The 21,606-nt window shown below is 41.4% G+C and overlaps 1 protein-coding gene and 1 long non-coding RNA gene across 6 annotated transcripts in view; both read left to right on the plus strand.

The window, feature by feature from the left end:
• Window positions 1-21,006, plus strand: part of LOC133526848 (protein fem-1 homolog CG6966) — a 103,147-nt gene extending 82,141 nt beyond the window's left edge. For 3 of the 5 annotated variants that reach the window (XM_061863663.1, XM_061863662.1, XM_061863664.1), the window contains 4 exons: window positions 17-183; window positions 476-856; window positions 1,151-1,416; window positions 16,135-16,353. In XM_061863663.1, the coding sequence (XP_061719647.1) occupies window positions 17-183; window positions 476-856; window positions 1,151-1,416; window positions 16,135-16,338 (1,018 nt within the window). In that variant the 3' untranslated portion in view covers window positions 16,339-16,353. Of the gene's footprint in view, window positions 1-16; window positions 184-475; window positions 857-1,150; window positions 1,417-16,134; window positions 16,354-17,968 lie in introns of those variants that run through there. The other 2 variants (XM_061863666.1, XM_061863665.1) reach the window with 2 other exon arrangements.
• Window positions 6,764-9,497, plus strand: LOC133526855 (uncharacterized). Its single transcript, XR_009800782.1, has 2 exons — window positions 6,764-8,197; window positions 8,396-9,497. It is a non-coding gene; the product is annotated as an uncharacterized LOC133526855 (long non-coding RNA).
• Window positions 21,007-21,606: the final 600 nt, after the last annotated feature.

The raw sequence follows: 21,606 nt of genomic DNA on the forward strand, positions 1-21,606 counted from the left end.
ATCGCATTTTCTCCAGGTTCCCGTCAGACGGCAGCCCTCCAATCCCCAAGCCCAAAGACGTGCCCCGCATCGAGGCCTACGAGTGGGCCGCGGAGCCCTGCGACGCCGCCGCCCTGAGAGAACTGCTGGCCGACCCCGACGCTATGAGGATGCAGGCGCTAGTGCTTAGAGAAAGAATATTAGGTAAGACCATGGACTGAAGCAATAATAGAACACCGCACCGCGAAGGTGAAAGTGTGATTTCATCACAAGCCGTTTTATCACTTGAGCCACTTACCGCTTGCCTTCGTATTTACGCGGAAATCGGCGTGTTTCCAATGATGTTATTCATGAATGTCTGACATATATCACAAGCTTTTGATAATTGTTTGTCTCTATCTGTAATTTTGACATTTGTGTTTGTTAAAAAGAGACCAAATTGAATAGAGGTTCGCTAAGTAAATTATTAAGGGGGTAACTGTAACAATGTTCGCAGGCCCGGCGCACCCGGACACGTCGTACTACGTGCGCTACCGCGGCGCGGTGTACGCGGACGCGGGCCGCTTCGCCCGCTGCCGCGCGCTGTGGCACCACGCGCTCGACATGCAGCGCGCCGTGCTGCCGCCGCTCAGCCCGCTCACGCAGTCCAGCCTCTACTCCTTCGCCGAGCTGTTCGCCTACATGCGCGCCGAGCGCGCCCGCCCACCCAACCGCGGTATGTGTCATGTACTGTGTGCGCTGCCCGCGCTGCACCACGCGCTCGACATGCAGCGCGCCGTGCTGCCGCCGCTCAGCCCGCTCACGCAGTCCAGCCTCTACTCCTTCGCCGAGCTGTTCGCCTACATGCGCGCCGAGCGCGCCCGCCCGCCCAACCGCGGTATGTTTACAGCTCAATACTAATTCCGATCTATATGGGGTGCGGGTTGAGTGTACAGTAGAAAGGACTACTGTCACGGTCGCCATGTAAGGAGTCAAACAAGAAAAAGTGAAACAATACTGAAAAGTCAATACTGAGTTGTTTGTGTTAGCGATAGGATTATACATATAGGATTAACTCGTGACTGCGTCCATTATTTTGCCATATTTTTCTTTAATATTATACCTAACAAATATTAATCGAAACAATCCGGTAAAAAATGTAACATCATAACATGCATATTTCGATTTCCAGGTCGCATCGTCCCACCCGTCACATTCGAGGACATCGACCCAGTATTCAAGAAAGCTCTATCAGAAATCCACCGTGGCATGGAACTACTCAAGTCCAAACTCAGTATCGACAGGGAGCAGACCTTAAACACCCTACAGCGCGTCTTAGTGATAGCACTACATTTAGCAGCATTGCTGGCGAGGCTATTGGAGGAACCAGAGTGCACAGAGGAGGATTCTAGGGCAATACATCAAGCTGTATATTCGCTAGTCAAGTTGGATATCAAGGTTGGTAGACTATTCTACTTATAGGTAAACTACCCTACATCGTGTCTTAGTGATGCGTTGCTAGCGAGGCTATTGGAAAAAAATTATATTCGTTAACCACCCCACTGTCTTATATAAATGCATGTCTGTCTGTCTATCTGTCTTATAAAAACTGAAATATTTATATGCCGTATATTAAAAAAAGTTATAATTTTATCATCCTTACTTTTTTAGGAAACTTCGTAAGCTCGATATATTTCACATTCTCGTCCGTTGGACCATTGGTGTTCTCAAAATAATAGTTACCTTGCCATGAATTTTAATTTTAAGTGACATATGTTTAGTCCCTCATAGATACCATAATACAAAAACAGCTGTTTTTTTTCTTTTTTTTTTCGGAGACGGTGGGCTTAACTTTTCTTAAACGTTTGACGATGTCCATATCTTCAAGATATTTGAATGTTCTTATTACCTCTCTGTAAGATTTTGTGACTCATTTCTCCTTCATTAGGGTTCCGTAGCCAAATGGCAAAAAACGGAACCCTTATAGATTCGTCATGTCCGTCTGTCTGTCCGTTTCTGTCACAGCCACTTTTTTCCGAAACTATAAAAGCTATATTCTTCAAACTTGGTAAGTAGATGTATTCTATGAACCGCATTATGATGTTTACACAAAAATAGAAAAAAAACAATAAATTTTGGGGGTTCCCCATACTTAGAACTGAAACTCAAAAAATCTTTTTTCATCAAACCCATACGTGTGGGGTATCTATGGATAGGTCTTTAAAAATGATATTGAGGTTTCTAATATCATTTTTTTCTAAACTGAATAGTTTGCGCGAGAGACACTTCCAAAGTGGTAAAAAGTGTGTCCCCCCCCCCCCGTAACTTCTAAAATAACAGAATGAAAAATCTAAAAAAAATATATGATATACATTGCCATGCAAACTTCCACCGAAAATTGGTTCGAACGAGATCTAGTAAGTAGTTTTTTTTTAATACGTCATAAAAATTAAAAAAAAAAAATTTTTTTTCATCAAACCCATACGTGTGGGGTATCTAAGGATAGGTCTTCAAAAATAATATTTAGGTTTCTAATATCATTTTTTTCTAAACTGAATAGTTTGCGCGAGAGACACTTCCAAAGTGAAAAAAAGTGTGTCCCCCCCCCCCCTGTAACTTCTAAAATAACGGAATGAAAAATCTAAAAAAAATATATGATATACATTACCATGCAAACTTCCAACGAAAATTGGTTTGAACCAGATCTAGTAAGTAGTTTTTTGAATACGTCATAAATGGTACGGAACCCTTCATGGGCGAGTCCGACTCGCACTTGGCCGCTTTTTTTCTTTAATCGATCTCTCTCAGAAAACTAGGTAATGCTAGAATGTTTCCCTGAACCAGACTTTCTAGCGGTAGTTCTTGTAAAGAAAAAGGACGTAAAAATTATGGACCTTCAGCTCTGACCAGTTTCCACAAAATGTTCCACCATCTTCGCTTTCGGCCATATAGGGAATTAGTACTGGAGAGATTACATACAGTTTTACGACGGTGTAGAAGTAGATTGACCATTATTTCAAGAGATAGAATCCAATGCTCATGAAACTTATCCAATTTATTGACAGATTGACAGAATTTAAATTGGTAGTTAGATATAATTTCAGTTTATTTTATTTTTTTACTTTTTACGTGTTCCAACCTTCACTCCGCATACGTTACACTTTATAAACAAAGTCCCCGCCGTGTCTGTGTGTATGTATGTTCGCGATAAACTCGAAAACTACTGAGCGTATTTTTATGCGTCAATAGAGTGATTCTTAGGGGAGGTTTAGGTACATCATTTGTTAAGTTTTTGTGTGGTCCTCACGGGTTCGTGAGAAGCCGGGACGGGTCGCTAGTAAGTACGTTATATGCCTCAGCAGGAACAGCAATTCGTGGATTCGTCTTCTTTGTTTCAAAATCGAAGCTCATTCACGAATTGCCATTTCCCGGGCTCTGCAATAATGTACTATTAAGACTCCTTATTCCTACAGACGAGCGTATTTTGTAAAATGCTTCCTTTTTCATTCAAGATTACGACGTAACTATTAGTATTTATTCAAAAACTGGTAACGTACTTAAATAATCGTTTCCTAAACTAGCGGCTCCAACAGTTCAAATTTTCATTTTCTCTTTTAAACCTCTTTTTTAATGAGTTTTTTTGGAAGTCTTTTCCAAATTTTGCAGTGAGATGTGGCGTTTCGGTTCTCAATTTTGCTGTAAACAAGAATCATTTGGTACATGAATGACTACAATTTGATTCAACATATCTCGTACGAGGGGCTGGAATGATTAACAATCGAAGATTAATTTGAAAAAACTGATAAAATAGCTTCCGAGTTTTCTTCATTTTTTTGGCGAAAACAGGGTTTTATTATATTTTTTTTCCGCAATATGTACGCATATTTTGCTTTAAAAATAATATTATAGCAAACTGTAACTTTATGTTAACCTATAAAAAAAAATCATAACTATGGGACCTACATTGCCGTAAATTTATATTTTTTTAAAACACGTATAAATCACGCAGCAGCGACGCCCCGCTCTCAGTCCGCGCGGAGCGCGCTTAGAGGACGGACCTGTGCTCGATTGTCAGGCATTCGTTGCGATCGTAATCAGCTACGGAGTTCCGAGAAGTGCTATATACTGCGATTAGAAAATCTTAATAATAGACCAATAGTGGGACCGGATTTTTGCCCTATAAGTTTCGATAATTCTAAAGAGTGAAAAGTGATGTTTATCTGGTATGGGACATATTTTTAAGCATATTTGTAATATATGAAGAAAATTTAGAACGAGCGTTAGATATAAATAAGGTATTTATGTATTTTTATTGATGGATTTTGAATATTGAATTAAAGTACAAAATTTAAGCATCGTCTTTTATAATATGTATGAAGCTTTATGCTATCAAATTTTTAGAAAAAAAATCAACGTGCTACTTTGTCAAACTCAAATTAGCTTATTATTTTGTCAATATTGAATTAAAGTTTGAAAAATCCACAATATCATATCTAAATTCTTAAGTTAATAGGCAAGGCAAAAAATTAGAAGAATAGGATATGTGCTTTACAATTAATATGCGTTTTTTGTCCTGTAAGATCTAATATTGAATTAAAGTCCGTAGAGATAAGTCTATTACTATAAAATAATATATGCAGCCATTTTATGGAAAGGTAGAAATATCTGTGTGTAGCTTGCATTGTAATAGTAAAATCAACTTAAAAAGGCGCGAAATTCATAACCACGCCGCGCTGGTCCGTCAACATGTCGGCTCGGCGCGCGGGAGCCTATGGTAGCCGACCTAGTGAGCGATAGATACCTCGCCCCGCCCGCGCCCCCCGCTCAGCTTCTCAAGCGCTGTTTGTCTTTTCTTTCAAATCATTCATTTGTTTATTTATCGTGCACATCAATTAAATGCGGACATTACATGAATTTAATTATAGAATAGAAGTTATTATGACTTCAAAATGAGTGAAAAATGTTTGATATGTGTACTGTACTGACTTAGTAACAGAGAAAAAACGAGGAATTGAGCAGTTAATAACTGCGAGCAAATAATCTTTCTTGGTGATGGGAAAGTTAAATATTTCTACGGGAAGGAGGAACTACGTTTCCATAAAAAGTGTAGATTATACATTGAGTCGAAGGCTATACCGGCGTACAAAAGACTAATGGAGGTGGCATCAGAGGGCTTACCGCGAACCACGTTCGACGTGTTGCCTCCCTGTCATACTTACGTACGAATTTACAAGTGCGACAGAGAGGTAACACGTCGAACGTGGTTCGCGATAGGCCCTCAAATGTACAGCCAAGTGACGATGATGAAAATTACATTTTCAAAACTTTTGTCTTTTGGTACCATTGTGTTAGCCGCCTGTACTTACTTTCAACATATATTAGTAGTTTATGTTACTGCTACATAATAAAAGGCATTAAAATACACGAGTGTGGGCTTAGGAAACGAACGAAGTGAGTTTCTTAAAAAGATCACACGAGTGTTTTAATGCCTAATTATCTTATACCTTTAAACGAGCAATTCTTGTATATATATATTTCCGGGATCTCGGAAACGGCTCTAACGATTTTGCTGAAATTTGGTATATGGGGGTTTTTGGGGGTAAACAATCGATCTAGATTAGTCTTATGTTTGGGAAAACGCGTGTTTTCGAGTTTTCATGCGTTTTTCTTGCGACGCAGAATATGGTCGCTAATTTCGTATTGCCGGCCACTGTCCGTCTGGTCCAGCGGGTTAAGACGCGGACTGCTAAACGAGTGTTACGGGTTCGAATCCCGCCTGGTGACTAACTTTTGTTTTTTTTTATATGTTCAATTTTATATATAATTTTTTAATTTTTATTGTTTTAGACAAGTTTAATTTAGTAAAAGAATGTAGTTAAGATTATCACCTATACACCACCATATTACAATAAATAGTTAGTTATAACCGAGCAAAGCTCGGTCGCCCAGGTACTATATAATATAATTATTGCAGGTAGTTCGCAATCACATTTTTAGCACAGGCATTTGAGAGGTATGGGCATTGTAAATGTCATCTGGCTCTGTGTGGTAGGGCACAGCACAGCGGATGTCATTCCAGATCTAGAGCAGAACCCAACTGGGGAAGTACCTCCACCTTACAGAAAATCGCAGCCAAATAACACTAGACCCTACTCATAGTGTTGTGTTCCTGCCGGTGAGTAAGGTTGCCAGAGCTCAACGAGGGTGTTAGGGTCGGCAACGCGCATGTAACTCCTCTGGAGTTGCAGGCGTACATAGGCTACGGATACTGCTTACCACCAGGCAGGCCGTATGCTTGTTTGCCACCGACGTAGTATAAAAAAATAAATAAAAAAAAACACACAATTAAAATATTTCATACGACATGTGCTAATTATTTGTCTCAGTGTAAACAAAAATATCTCATAATTATGATATCAATTTTCAAATTCAAAATGGCGGACATGTTTTATAACTTATTTTAAGAAATTATGAGTAGTTTAAGACTTTAAAAAGCAAGAAATTGTTTCTTGCTTCTGTTTGTATATGTATCATGTAGTATTTGATGTTTTCATTATTTTTGAAAGTCCTCAGGGTGCCGATTACGAAAATGACATCCATTATGGAACCCAAGATGGCGGACATTCATTTTTCTTAAAAATCGGTATGGGTGTCATCTCCGAGGTTCTTCGAGGTTCCGATTACGAAAATGACGTCCATTTTGCAATCCAAGATGGCGAACATTATTTTTTCTTAAAAATCGATATGGGTGTCATCTCCGAGGTTCCTCGGGGATCCGATTACGAAAATGACGTTCATTTTGAAATCCAAGATGGCGGAAATTATTTTTTCTTAAGTCGATATGGGTGTCATATCCGAGGTTCCTCGGGATTCCGATTACGAAAATGACGTCTATTTTGAAATCCAAGATGGCGGACATTAATTTTTCTTAAAAATCGATATGAGTGTCATCTCCGAGGTTCCTCGGGATTCCGATTACGAAAATGACGTTCATTTTGAAATTCAAGATGGCGGACATTAATTTTTCTTAAAAATCGATAAGGGTGTCATCTCCGAGGTTCCTCGGGGATCCGATTACGAAAATGACGTTCATTTTGAAATCCAAGATGGCGGAAATTATTTTTTTCTTAAGTCGATATGGGTGTCATATCCGAGGTTCCTCGGGATTCCGATTATGAAAATGACGTCTATTTTGAAATCCAGATGGCGGACATTAATTTTTCTTAAAAATCGACATGAGTGTCATCTCCGAGGTTCCTCGGGGTTCCGATTACGAAAATGACGTTCATTTTGAAATCCAAGATGGCGGACATTAATTTTTCTTAAAAATCGATATGGGTGTCATCTCCGAGGTTCCTCGGGGATCCGATTACGAAAATGACGTTCATTTTGAAATCCAAGATGGCGGAAATTATTTTTTCTTAAAAGTCGATATGGGTGTCATATTCGAGGTTCCTCGGGATTCCGATTACGAAAATGACGTCTATTTTGAAATCCAAGATGGCGGACATTAATTTTTCTTAAAAATCGATATGGGTGTCATCTCCGAGGTTCTTCGAGGTTCCGATTACGAAAATGACGTCCATTTTGCAATCCAAGATGGCGAACATTATTTTTTCTTAAAAATCGATATGGGTGCCATCTCCGAGGTTCCTCGGGGATCCGATTACGAAAATGACGTTCATTTTGAAATCCAAGATGGCGGAAATTATTTTTTCTTAAGTCGATATGGGTGTCATATCCGAGGTTCCTCGGGATTCCGATTACGAAAATGACGTCTATTTTGAAATCCAAGATGGCGGACATTAATTTTTCTTAAAAATCGATATGAGTGTCATCTCCGAGGTTCCTCGGGATTCCGATTACGAAAATGACGTTCATTTTGAAATCCAAGATGGCGGACATTAATTTTTCTTAAAAATCGATAAGGGTGTCATCTCCGAGGTTCCTCGGGGATCCGATTACGAAAATGACGTTCATTTTGAAATCCAAGATGGCGGAAATTATTTTTTCTTAAGTCGATATGGGTGTCATATCCGAGGTTCCTCGGGATTCCGATTACGAAAATGACGTCTATTTTGAAATCCAAGATGGCGGACATTAATTTTTCTTAAAAATCGACATGAGTGTCATCTCCGAGGTTCCTCGGGGTTCCGATTACGAAAATGACGTTCATTTTGAAATCCAAGATGGCGGACATTAATTTTTCTTAAAAATCGATATGGGTGTCATCTCCGAGGTTCCTCGGGGATCCGATTACGAAAATGATGTTCATTTTGAAATCCAAGATAGCGGAAATTATTTTTTCTTAAAAGTCGATATGGGTGTCATATCCGAGGTTCCTCGGGATTCCGATTACGAAAATGACGTCTTTTTTGAAATCCAAGATGGCGGACAATAATTTTTCTTAAAAATCGATATGGGTGTCATTTCCGAGGTTCCTCGGGGTTCCAATTACAAAAATGACGTCAATTTTGGCGGTTCTTGTTGGTGCAGATTTCAAAAATAGAGACCATTTTAGAATTAAAGGTGGTTGATATGACGGCTACACACATCGACACCCATTTCAAAAAGTAGCGTCCGCCATATTTATTTTCAAAATAGATGTCATTTTTGAAATCCACACCCCTAAAAACCCAGAAAACAACACCCATGACGACTTTTTCAAAAAAGTGACGTCCGCCATCTTTATTTCCAAAATGGACGTCATTTGTAAAATTAGTACACATACATCATACAACATGAAAACTAAAAACATTTCCATCCTCTTTTGGGCAGTTGTGTAAGTCTGTGATAACCCTAGGTAGGTACGGAGACCTTGAGCGGTGTCGGCATTTACGCAAACATCAAAGGCGTCGGCCCACTGTTACTTTTTACACTGTGCTTTTAGTGTGTAAACGAAAACGTCACATGATATATCAAAAGAAAAGTTATTTTACAGTACATATGGGGCTACTTTATAGCACTAGTGCGAGAAGTAGCATATTATGTTACTGTGTCGAACATTTAAAGGGCCATAAGTACTGTAAAACGTTGTACGATACATGTGCGAATAGGTAATTCGCAACTCGTGTCGATTTAAAACACTCCCTTCGGTCGTGTTTTAATTTATCGCCACTCGTTTCGAATTTCCTATTTTTCGCACTTGTATCGTAATGTACTATTATCTTATACCTTTAAACGAGCAATTCTTGTAAGTATATATATAATAATATTTCTGTGATCTCGGAAACGGCTCTAACGATTTTGCTGAAATTTGGTATATTAATAAGCGGGTTAAGACGCGGACTGCTAAACGAGTGTTACGGGTTCGAATCTCGCCCGGTGACTAACTTTTGTTTTTTTTATATGTTCAAGTTTATATATAATTTTTTAATTTTTATTGTTTTACACAAGTTTAATTTAGTAAAAAAAAATGACCTATGTAATAAGAGAAATCGACAATAGATGGCGTTACTCTGTGACAAGTGCTGTAAGGTTAAAATCGATTGTAAATAATAATAATTGTCAGTTCACATTTTACTTTTTAAGTTTATGTAGATTATCACCACCATATTACAATAAATAGTTATAACCGAGCAAAGCTCGGTCGCCCAGGTACTATATTACTAACTGTACTAGGTTGCCTTTTTAACAAGTTGGTCCAGTCCATGGTTGCCTACATTTTATTTAAAAATCGGTTAATCTAGGCGACCATTAACTGGACCAACTTTTTTAATACGGCAACTTTCAAATAAGCTTTCATTTGATATATCATACGATGAAATAACAAACAAAAAAACTATCCGTACGCAATCTTACAAGGCAACCTACTTGAAATGTATCACTGTGAATTTTGTCTTACATTTATTTCTTATCAGAAATAAATAACATGAGGGTGCATATACCTTATAACGTATCTCTATATAACTATCGGTTATCAATATTAGCATTAGCGGTTAACAACAACATTCCCCTTAAAACAAATAACTATCGCGAGGAAAATACCAAGTCCAAACATCTGAAAAAAATCGGGAAAGAAAAGCTGCAACTGGCTTTTAAAATGGTACAAGGAAGGGTGGTCATCTGTATGAGAATATGTTTTTTATGTCTCTATTTGACCCAATGGTTGACTGGTAGAGAATGCCTTTTGGCATTAAGTCCGCCATTTGTGTTTTTTTTTAATTGTGCAATAAAGTTTAAATAAATAAATAATATTCATGTAACGCGATAACGAATTCTACGTGAACGAAACCGCGGGCAATACCGATTATAGTAACAACAAAATAACAATTTTCTATTGCTATTAATTTAAAACACGCTTTAGGAATTTTTTTGATGGACCGTAGACGCAGTCAAGGGCACCCCGCTCCCCACTACCGTTGTTCGCTGCCTCCTGCCACAGCGCGCGGCGCGCGCAAACTTGCCGCGCGTTTGAAACGTAACGTATTTATATAAGCAAGGAATGCATACATATCAGTAATGAGTGTCGCCGTGATTTTATATTTCTAAATTTTTGTTTAGTATCTGAGATCATTGTTGATGATCGATTATTATTAACTCTACAAACTTTAATTCAATATTAGCTATACTGCTTAACCTGAAATCAATATCTAGACAAGCACATTGTCTACATGTCTAACTTTTTACTAGAATACTAAGTTGATCGATAATATCGTAATTTTGCAATATCAGCAACTCTAATTCTATATTTACAAAATAACTCGTGTTTTTACGTTTACCAGAAAGCAGCTGTTCCAGATTTCTAAAAACTGAAAATTGTACATAAATTGAAGTGTTATTCGATATGCTAAAGTTTTCTGTAACTTTAATTCTATATTTACTTAGTTATTAGCAAAAATTAAAATATTCAAATATAACCGAAAGCTCAACCTTAAAATTTCTAATTTTTTACCAAAGTATTATTTAACATACTCCCAATGACATATCAAAAAAGAAAAAACTTTAATATTATCGAAACCCATTTTTGTTCAACCGCTGGTCTATAAAAGTTAATTTTTTACACTATGCTTAACAGACTCTCGCTTATTGATGGATTTTCAGTGGTCCTTTTTTTTATACTACGTCGGTGGCAAACAAGCTTACGGCCCGCCTGATGGTAAGCAGTATCCGTAGCCTATGTACGCCTGCAACTCCAGATGAGTTACATGCGCGTTGCCGACTCTAACCCCCTCCCGCCCCTCGTTGAGCTCTGGCAACCTTACTCACCGGCAGGAACACAACACTATGAGTAGGGTCTAGTGTTATTTGGCTGCGATTTTCTGAAAAACGCATTTTTACTTGAAATTACGTTAGGGTTTGCATTTGCATTATTATTTTTGACCCGGATGAAGTCCAAGTTCTCATGATGGAGTCAGGAGTTGGTCACCAGAACTCCTAATCTACTCATTATAATCCCATCGTGTTTGGGCTCAAAAGATTTGCCCTGACGAACACCATCGATCTAGATGAGGTCCAGGGTCTCATGATGGAGTCAGGAGTTGGTCACCAGGACTCTTAAACTACTCATCATAACCTCATCGTGTTTGGGCTCAATAGATTTGCCCTGACGAGCATCATCAATCTAGATGAGGTCCAGGGTCTCATGATGGAGTCAGGAGTTGGTCACCAGAACTCCTAATCTACTGATCATAACTCCATCGTGTTTGGGCTCAATAGATTTGCCCTGATGAACACCATCGATCTAGATGAGGTCCAGGGTCTCATGATGGAGTCAGGAGTTGGTCACCAGAACTCCTAAACTACTCATCATAACCTCATCGTGTTTGGGCTCAATAGATTTGCCCTGACGAGCACCATCAATCTAGATGAGGTCCAGGGTCTCATGATGGAGTCAGGAGTTGGTCACCAGAACTCCTAAACTACTCATCATAACCTCATCGTGTTTGGGCTCAATAGATTTGCCCTGACGAGCATCATCAATCTAGATAAAGTCCAGGGTCTCATGATGGAGTCAGGAGTTGGTCACTAGAACTCCTAATCTACTCATTATAATTCCAACGTGTTTGGGCTCATGAGATTTGCCCTGACGAGCACCATAGATCTAGATGAGGCCCAGGGTCTCATGATGGAGTCAGGAGTAGGTCACTAGAACTCCTAATCTACTCATTATAATTCCATCGTGTTTGGGCTCAAAAGATTTGCCCTGACGAGTACCATCGATCTAGATGAAGTCCAGGGTCTCATGATGGAGTCAGGAGTTGGTCACTAGAACTCCTAATCTACTCATTATAATTCCATCGTGTTTTGGCTCAAAAGATTTGCCCTGACGAGCACCATAGATCTAGATGAGGCCCAGGGTCTCATGATGGAGTCAGGAATTGGTCACCAGAACTCCTAATCTACTCATCATAACTCCATCGTGTTTGGGCTCAATAGATTTGCCCTGACGAACACCATCGACCTAGATGAGGTCCAGGGTCTCATGATGGAGTCAGGAGTTGGTCACCAGAACTCCTAATCTACTGATCATAACTCCATCGTGTTTGGGCTCAATAGATTTGCCCTGATGAACACCATCGATCTAGATGAGGTCCAGGGTCTCATGATGGAGTCAGGAGTTGGTCACCAGAACTCCTAAACTACTCATCATAACCTCATCGTGTTTGGGCTCAATAGATTTGCCCTGACGAGCATCATCAATCTAGATAAAGTCCAGGGTCTCATGATGGAGTCAGGAGTTGGTCACTAGAACTCCTAATCTACTCATTATAATTCCAACGTGTTTGGGCTCATGAGATTTGCCATGACGAGCACCATCGACCTAGATGAGGTCCAGGGTCTCATGATGGAGTCAGGAGTTGGTCACTAGAACTCCTAATCTACTCATCATAACTCCATCGTGTTTGGGCTCAATAGAGTTGCCCTGACGAGCACCATCAATCTAGATCAGGTCCAGGGTCTCATAATGGACTCAGGAGTTGGTCACCAGAACTCCTAGTCTATTCATCATAACTCCATCGTGTTTGGGCTCAAAAGATTTGCCCTGACGAGTACCATCGATCTAGATTAAGTCGAGGGTCTCATGATGGACTCAGGAGTTGGTCACCAGAACTCCTAATCTATTCATCATAATGGTAATTTGATGGTGCTTGTCGGGGTAAATCTGTTGAGCCCAAACACGATGGAGTTATGATAAATAGATTACGAGTTCTGGTGACCAACTCCTGACTCCATCATGAGACCCTGGACTTCATCTAGATCGATGGTACTCGTCAGGGCAAATCTTTTGAGCCCAAACACGATGGAATTATAATGAGTAGATTAGGAGTTCTAGTGACCAACTCCTGACTCCATCATGAGACCCTGAACATCATCTAGATTGATGGTGCTCGTGAGGGCAAATTTATTGAGCCCAAACACGATGGAGTTATGATGAGTAGATTAGGAATTATGGTGACCAACTCCTGACTCCATCATGAGACCCTGGACTTCATCTAGATCGATGGTACTCGTCAGGGCAAATCTTTTGAGCCCAAACACGATGGAATTATAATGAGTAGATTAGGAGTTCTAGTGACCTACTCCTGACTCCATCATGAGACCCTGGACTTCATATAGATTGATGGTGCTCATCAGGGTAAATCTATTGAGCCCAAACTCGATGGAGTTATGATGAGTAGATTAGGAGTTCTGGGGAGTTCTGGTGACCAACTCCTGACTCCGTCATGAGACCCTGGACCTCATCTAAATCGATGGTGTTCGTCAGGGCAAATCTTTTGAGCCCAAGCACGATGAAATTATAATGAGTAGATTAGGAGTTCTGGTGACCAACTCCTGACTCCATCATAAGAACCTGGATGGACTTCATTCGGGTCATAAATAATAATACAAACCCTAACGTGATTTCAAATAACACTGAAACTCTATAGCACTAATATGCACAAACGATTGGCATCTTGGCTGGGCAGCATGGGTGCGTAGCCAACATGCCAAACGTTTACGATACGACAAGGAAACACTATCTGTCTCTCTATCGCACTAATATGCGCAATCGATTGGCTTCTTGGCTAGGTATCATGGGTGCGTAGCCAACATGCCAATCGTTTACGATACGACAACGAAACACTACTGTCTCTCTATCGCACTAATATACGCAAACGATTGGTATTTTGGCTAGGCACCAAGCAAGTGTGTGGCCAACATGCCAATCGTTTACGATACGACAACGAAACACTATCTGTCTCTCTATCGCACTAATATACTTTATTTATACCTGCAGTCATTTACTAACTTCTTCATTTTCCATTGGTGTGAAAGAGACAGAATAAAGAGCAAGGGTTATAGTACACTCTGTAGTCTGTACACTTAGTAGTAGTGTACATAAAAAAAAACTACTGTGCATATAAAATAAAATAAAGAGTGCCCATATGATATCATATAACACTAAAATTAATGTTGCTTGAAATTATATTGAAAACTATCAAGATTATTCTAGTCTGCATTGAAACGCGCGTCGCGTTGCCGGCGCTCGCGTACCGAGCGCCAACGCCATCTATCGAGCGTTATTTCGTGAAATCGGAGAACGCTCCAAGGATTAAGGGCTCTTAAGGAAGGATTTTGAGCCAAGGAAGCTTATAGCTTATAGAGAGTGCCGTATGGAGAGGGCAAAACCACCCATACGTTTCCCGAGCTCCTTGCTCGAAGTGTACAGTTGAGTTCACAAACATCTTTAAAAGAAAAAGTTCCAAATAGTACATTGTGATACAAGTGTGCTGCGTTGGTCATTACACACGAGGCGATATAGTGCGCGCGAGCTGAAATCGAGCGCCCAATAAGAAAGCCCATGTGTCTAATGACCAATCCACACGCGTTTCGTACCACGTTTTTGAACACTTGCGAGGAAAAAAAGAAACTGTTATATTCATTAAATTTTAATTGTTAGAACTTGAAACACTTAGTAAAAGTCTAAAATCTGTCATACTGCCTGCGAGCCCCTCGACCCTGCCGCCGGCGGCCTGGCCAGACGCGCCCTCCAGTCCTTGTTGTAAAATCTACTCGACCAATTTAAGAAGGCTACGTCTTCGTACATATTATTAGCGATTAATTACAATCTCAATTCGATCGGATTATTACGTAATTTGGCTTGTTTGTGTTTACGACTAAAATAATTCTATTCTATTCTATAAAAAACAATGAAATAGTATATCCCAATAAGGGTCGTCTTTATGATAAAGAAACCAATGTCAATATGAAACAATAAAAATAAAATAATTTCTGAATCAAAATGTCATTTCCATGAACTCTTTTACTGAGTACAGAAAGTTTTCCAACAAAAGGTTTCTCAATTTACACCTGAATATTTCGTCGCATTGCTCGTTTCTTATTTAGGCGGGTAGGTGTTTCAAATACGTAGGTCCGATGATTCGTGGATTCCTTTTTGAATAATTAGGGTTATAGGGCGCCTAAAAGCGGTTCAATAAATTCCACGTTACGAGCGTGTGTGTTGAAATAGTATTTTATACAATCGTGATATTATTGAGAGCTTTTCAGTCGAGTATCATGTTTAGGCAACGAAGCTTGCTGAAGTCTGCTGAGTTACCTAAGTGAGGAACAAGATTGAAAAGCTTGATTGTATCACTATTGCGTACAATACTTTTTCTACAAATTGAATTAAGATTTCGTATACCAAATTATAATTGCTTACTTTTCATGTATGGGCTCCTAACTAAACTATAATATTCATTTCGATACGCTGTAGTCAACTATATGAATGACCAATCACGTGCTGCCGCGCTCTCATAGAAAATATATAAACGGGCAACTATTTCATAAGCATATTCATTCGACGCGCGTTTATGTCTTTTGTACTACATTTCTGTCCCGTGAGATACTTACAAATTTTCATTAATTATTAAGATTTTATAGAAAAAAAGTATTTTTACACGCCTGTAAGACACTGACAATATGGTCGGCTTTTAAAGATGTTTGTGAAGTCCACCGTACGTACGACAACATGCAGTCTAGCTTAATCTCTAAGTGTAAGGCCTGAGTGGACGCTCGTGTTTGGGCGTGCAGCGGGGCGGGGCGTGCGGCGTGCATGTTAAAAAAATGCAAACGTACAGGAGCGGCCGCAGTGCACGCTGCTCACATCACTTGTGAGCCCGACGCCACGCAGCATGCCCCGCCGAACACTCCGCTTCGAGCGTCCAGGACTTACACTAACGTGTGTGTCAGGTGCGGCAAGGCCGGTCGGCGCTGCACGTGGCGTGCTCGGCGGAGGCGGCGCGCGCGCGCGGCGCGTGGCTGCCGGCGCCGGGCGACGCGGCGCCGTGCACGGGCGCGCTGCTGCAGCTCATGCTGCGCCTCGGCGCGCAGCCCCAGGCCCGAGACGCCCGCGGCGACACGCCGCTCCACCTCGTCTGCAAGGTAACTGACTAGCACGGTCGGCGCTGCACGTGGCTGCCGGCGCCGTGCACGGGCGCGCTGCTGCAGCTCATGCTGCGCCTCGGCGCGCAGCCCCAGGCCAGAGACGCCCGCGGCGACACGCCGCTCCACCTCGTCTGCAAGGTAACTGACTAGCACGGTCGGCGCTGCACGTGGCTGCCGGCGCCGTGCACGGGCGCGCTGCTGCAGCTCATGCTGCGCCTCGGCGCGCAGCCCCAGGCCAGAGACGCCCGCGGCGACACGCCGCTCCACCTCGTCTGCAAGGTAACTGACTAGCACGGTCGGCGCTGCACGTGGCTGCCGGCGCCGTGCACGGGCGCGCTGCTGCAGCTCATGCTGCGCCTCGGCGCGCAGCCCCAGGCCAGAGACGCCCGCGGCGACACGCCGCTCCACCTCGTCTGCAAGGTAACTGACTAGCACGGTCGGCGCTGCACGTGGCTGCCGGCGCCGTGCACGGGCGCGCTGCTGCAGCTCATGCTGCGCCTCGGCGCGCAGCCCCAGGCCCGAGACGCCCGCGGCGACACGCCGCTCCACCTCGTCTGCAAGGTAACTGACTAGCACGGTCGGCGCTGCACGTGGCTGCCGGCGCCGTGCACGGGCGCGCTGCTGCAGCTCATGCTGCGCCTCGGCGCGCAGCCCCAGGCCAGAGACGCCCGCGGCGACACGCCGCTCCACCTCGTCTGCAAGGTAACTGACTAGCACGGTCGGCGCTGCACGTGGCTGCCGGCGCCGTGCACGGGCGCGCTGCTGCAGCTCATGCTGCGCCTCGGCGCGCAGCCCCAGGCCAGAGACGCCCGCGGCGACACGCCGCTCCACCTCGTCTGCAAGGTAACTGACTAGCACGGTCGGCGCTGCACGTGGCTGCCGGCGCCGTGCACGGGCGCGCTGCTGCAGCTCATGCTGCGCCTCGGCGTGCAGCCCCAGGCCAGAGACGCCCGCGGCGACACGCCGCTCCACCTCGTCTGCAAGGTAACTGACTAGCACGGTCGGCGCTGCACGTGGCTGCCGGCGCCGTGCACGGGCGCGCTGCTGCAGCTCATGCTGCGCCTCGGCGCGCAGCCCCAGGCCAGAGACGCCCGCGGCGACACGCCGCTCCACCTCGTCTGCAAGGTAACTGACTATCTGAAGCGTTTCGTGGCCCTTAAATTACGGTAGCATTGGAACGGCGCGTCGTGAGTCGGCAACAAACAGTCTTTCATAGTTATATATAACACTGGAGATTTTCTTAATGAAAATATTTTAACATCATGTTTATTTTTCACATTTCGCTCCAACCGCAGCGGTTAGAGAGGCCCGCCTCGCGAAGGAGCGAGAAGTGCGTGTCTTAAAAATAAAGACTATGTTTATTGGAGTTTGACCGCCTGACCTGACAGAGATTGCCAATTTCTTTACATTTTTTTTTCTGAACACTTAAATCACCACATGTTTTCTATTATGTGTAGCTAGTATCTACTGTTTACTGACTATGATAAAAGAAATTAATTATTCTATATCTATGCTACTGATCACCGTTTTAAAATGACGACCTGTCCCGCTTAGTACGTAGTGACCTAGTGACCCTGCCTATGAAACGGAATGTACTACACGTGAACACGAACTACAACAAACATAACGTGTTCCCCAGCTGAACCCGTGCCCGCCCGACGTGGTCCGCTCGCTGCTGGAGCACGGCGCGCACATCGACGCCGTGAACTACGAGGGCGAGACGCCGGCCGAGATCCTCAAGGCCTCCAGCCAGTCCCTCGCCGCCATCGTGAACCCCCTCAAGTACACGACGCTCAAGTGCCTCGCCGCGCGCACCGTCAAGAACTACAAGCTCCCCTACAGACATGTCGTGCCGCAGTGCTTGCATTCTACCATTATCAACCATTGAGCGGACCGAAGCTGTAAGTAGCAGCTACTTTGACGCGGCTCGAATTCTGTACGTTAGCAGTCTCGCTTTGGAGCTGTATTGACGGGAAGCGTGTGTTAGTCCTTTGTCTAGTGACGATGATTCGATGTATTAAACTCCTCTATATGATCTCGTGCCCGGTTACGAACGATTTGACTTTGTGTTGAATGCCGATGCATCACAAACTTGTACCTAATAGATTTTCATTTAATTTTGAAGATTTTGGTAATATTGATAACACAATTTGAGTTTTAAATGAATGCACGATCGTACAGAGAAGGTGTATCATTGAATTGTTTTTTACACGACATTTATATTGTGATTTTATTTGTAGTTATGTGTAGATGGTGTGCCGGTGTCTATACAAGTATTCACTAAGGTACATGTTATGTCTCTGAGGCTACTCGATCCACTTCCATAGCGGAGTCGTTTGCACCGATTTATCACTGTATTATATCGATTTGAAAACTATCAGATCAATATTTATGATTTACTTCACAATGCGGGTACAAGGTTCACATTTTTAATTAATATTTTATTTATATTAATAGATTTTTGGTTCACTGCAATACTAGGGGAATAATACGAAATTACACGAAATATAATATAAAATTGATGTGATTGATATTGTAATATTTTTAATCGTAAATATAACTGTCGCCATGGGTCGATTATAGGTAGCTAAAATGTAATGTTTGTATGTACAGATTTTAATTAATATTAGCGTGTCGGAGACGCAGAAATTATTTAAAAAAAACCATGGAAATCATTCTTTTGAACCCACTTTATTCTTCAGTTGTGCAAAGTTCAACCGGAACAAAATATGTATATATTTGTCTATTTGTTGAAAATTATGTGTTAAAAGCTCAATTTAATTCTGGGTTGCTCAAAGTGCACCACAATCGAGGCTACTTACGTGTGAAAAAATGCAATATTATCTTGTCTTGCCAACGTAGTAAAACCGTGTATATTAAAATAATTCTATTATACATCAGAAACAATGTTGAATTGACAATTATTATAATTAATATCAAATTGATAGACAACATTTCAATGTACCGAATGCTTGCAATCAGCAAGCCAGCGGAACAATTAGTTGCAAAAATATCTACACTTCTAACCTGCTCAAAAACATCTGACAACAACTCAAATACGTTGACAATAGACTCAAAGACTTTCGTGAGTAGATACTTTTGCACCTGACTATACGTAAGTTATTTGTGTGATTTTAAATATAAAAGCGCGCAAATAACAATGATAATTGTCATTAATATCCATGGTCCATACTTGGCCATATTTAGATAAACTAATTATAATATAACGAGCGCTTGTAAATGTATATTTCTGTGTAAAATTAATTCCAAATGGGGACTTAAATAAGAGCTATGTTAGAGAAATACGCATTTAAACTAGTGGTGTCGTGGCAGGCCACAACCACCAAGTGAGGACGCTTCATTACTTTTTACCAATTTACATTTCAATCGCCGTACAATTTTGTACTCTGTCGTAATGTACGAAGGTGTCATTTGCATGGTTACTTCGTCACTCTTATTGGATGTAATATGGGTGTACACATCTTACTCAAATATATGTCACATAGAATCTTATTCCAGTGTAATAAGAGCGTAGTACCATATTTATGAGACGATTCTTTCGATACATATTTTTGCACATGACTGTACGACTTAGTCAAATATCGGGGCTTATACAAATATCAGTGATTCGATGTTGAATGGGAATTGCTCGCTATTATTATCAAGATTTATTGTAAAATGTAATGCTAATGACTTTTCTCAACCCACTGCCAAGATTCATAAATGCTCTATACTTGCTGCAAAACTAACTGGCGTCCGAAATCATAATGCTATTTCCTTTACCCTTCTTAAAACCAAGCAAAAGTGAAAGAGATGGCATTATGACCTGCCTCGCCACTTAGATTTACGGCAAGTATAGGACTACACTCTCTCATTGACGATTAAAGAGACATCTCAGAGTCAGTAGTGGAATCACTAAACATAATTGAACACATTATTAGCTTTAAAATAGACACTCGTTCAAATCAAGTCAAAATCAGAAATGACTGGTCTAACGTGACATATTATCAGATAGAACTGAAACAACCGTTTCTTTTAAAAACTTCTCACTATGAAATTGAGGTGGGAGCTTGATGCTCGATTTAATCCGTGTTTGGTCTGACGAGTGTATAAGACCTGAGAGAGTGTATAAGTTGTCATTGTAAATGACCGCCGTGCTTACCGTTCATTAAAACAGAAAAGTACACCACTCTCATACAAAAATGTTTTAGATCTTAAATGTTTATAAGAAAACACTTCAAAGTTGGATAATTTTTTTCCTGTTATCATGATCATGAACGTACCCCGTCTCTTTCCCTACTGCGTTGGAAGAGTAGCGCGTCTGGTTGACTAGTCCTCCTATTTTAATTACATTCATAAAACTATACTCATTTTTTACATAGTTTAATCAACGAATCATTAAATTTGTATTCGCATTGTAAAAACAAATTAGCATAAGTAGACGATTAGAAATTAATAATGTTGAAATTGGTAATGATTTAATGATTATAATATTTAGATGGGTCAGCCATTGGAACTGAATGTAGATACAAATGGAATATGATAGTTACGTGTTAGCGCTGTCCACTGTTAATCGTAATGCGCGTATTTCTCATAGTATATTTTGAACGTAGTATACATTGCGTGATTACGTACTAGTTATTTTTTGATGATATTAATAAAAATGCTTTAAAATAATCGCTATTTTTCTTGAAACTTGCCCCCATTTGCGAGCTTATTTGCTTAGACGATTGGCTACACGCCAATTCTGGCGTCAGTTCAGTCCATCATCCTGGTCAGAATGACGAAAGAAATATCTTGTTACCTTCTGGATTCATGAAAATTAAATACAAAAAAAAAATCGTCAGTCCGTTTTGAATGGCAGATATCTGACGGGAGATTGAACATGTAATCGGTTTGTGTAATTTTCGCGTCACTCACCGTCCACGCCAAAACGGAGCAAGAAGCGTCGCAAGATGTGCCCCCGCTGCCACCGCCACCAATTGAAAAACAAAAGGACTAACGTTTTGGACGCCAATGACGGATTAAGGACCACAGAGCAGCATAAACCTACGTGTATATGCATAAAGTTCAATTTCAGTTTTAACACTTCGGTGACGTGGCGTTATACTTACTTTACTCTTTGTTCCAAATTCTATTTACCGCCGTGTACCTAAATGACTCCAGGATGTACTTTAACGCCATCTAGTTTCATTTGATTTTACTCTTAATAGGCACCTGTTCTTCGAACGACATCTAGTCGACGTCGATGGTAAGTATATTGCTAATGGTATTAAC

This window comes from Cydia pomonella, chromosome 17 (assembly GCF_033807575.1).
Source record: "Cydia pomonella isolate Wapato2018A chromosome 17, ilCydPomo1, whole genome shotgun sequence".
In the NCBI taxonomy this organism is placed as follows: Eukaryota; Metazoa; Arthropoda; class Insecta; order Lepidoptera; family Tortricidae; genus Cydia; species Cydia pomonella.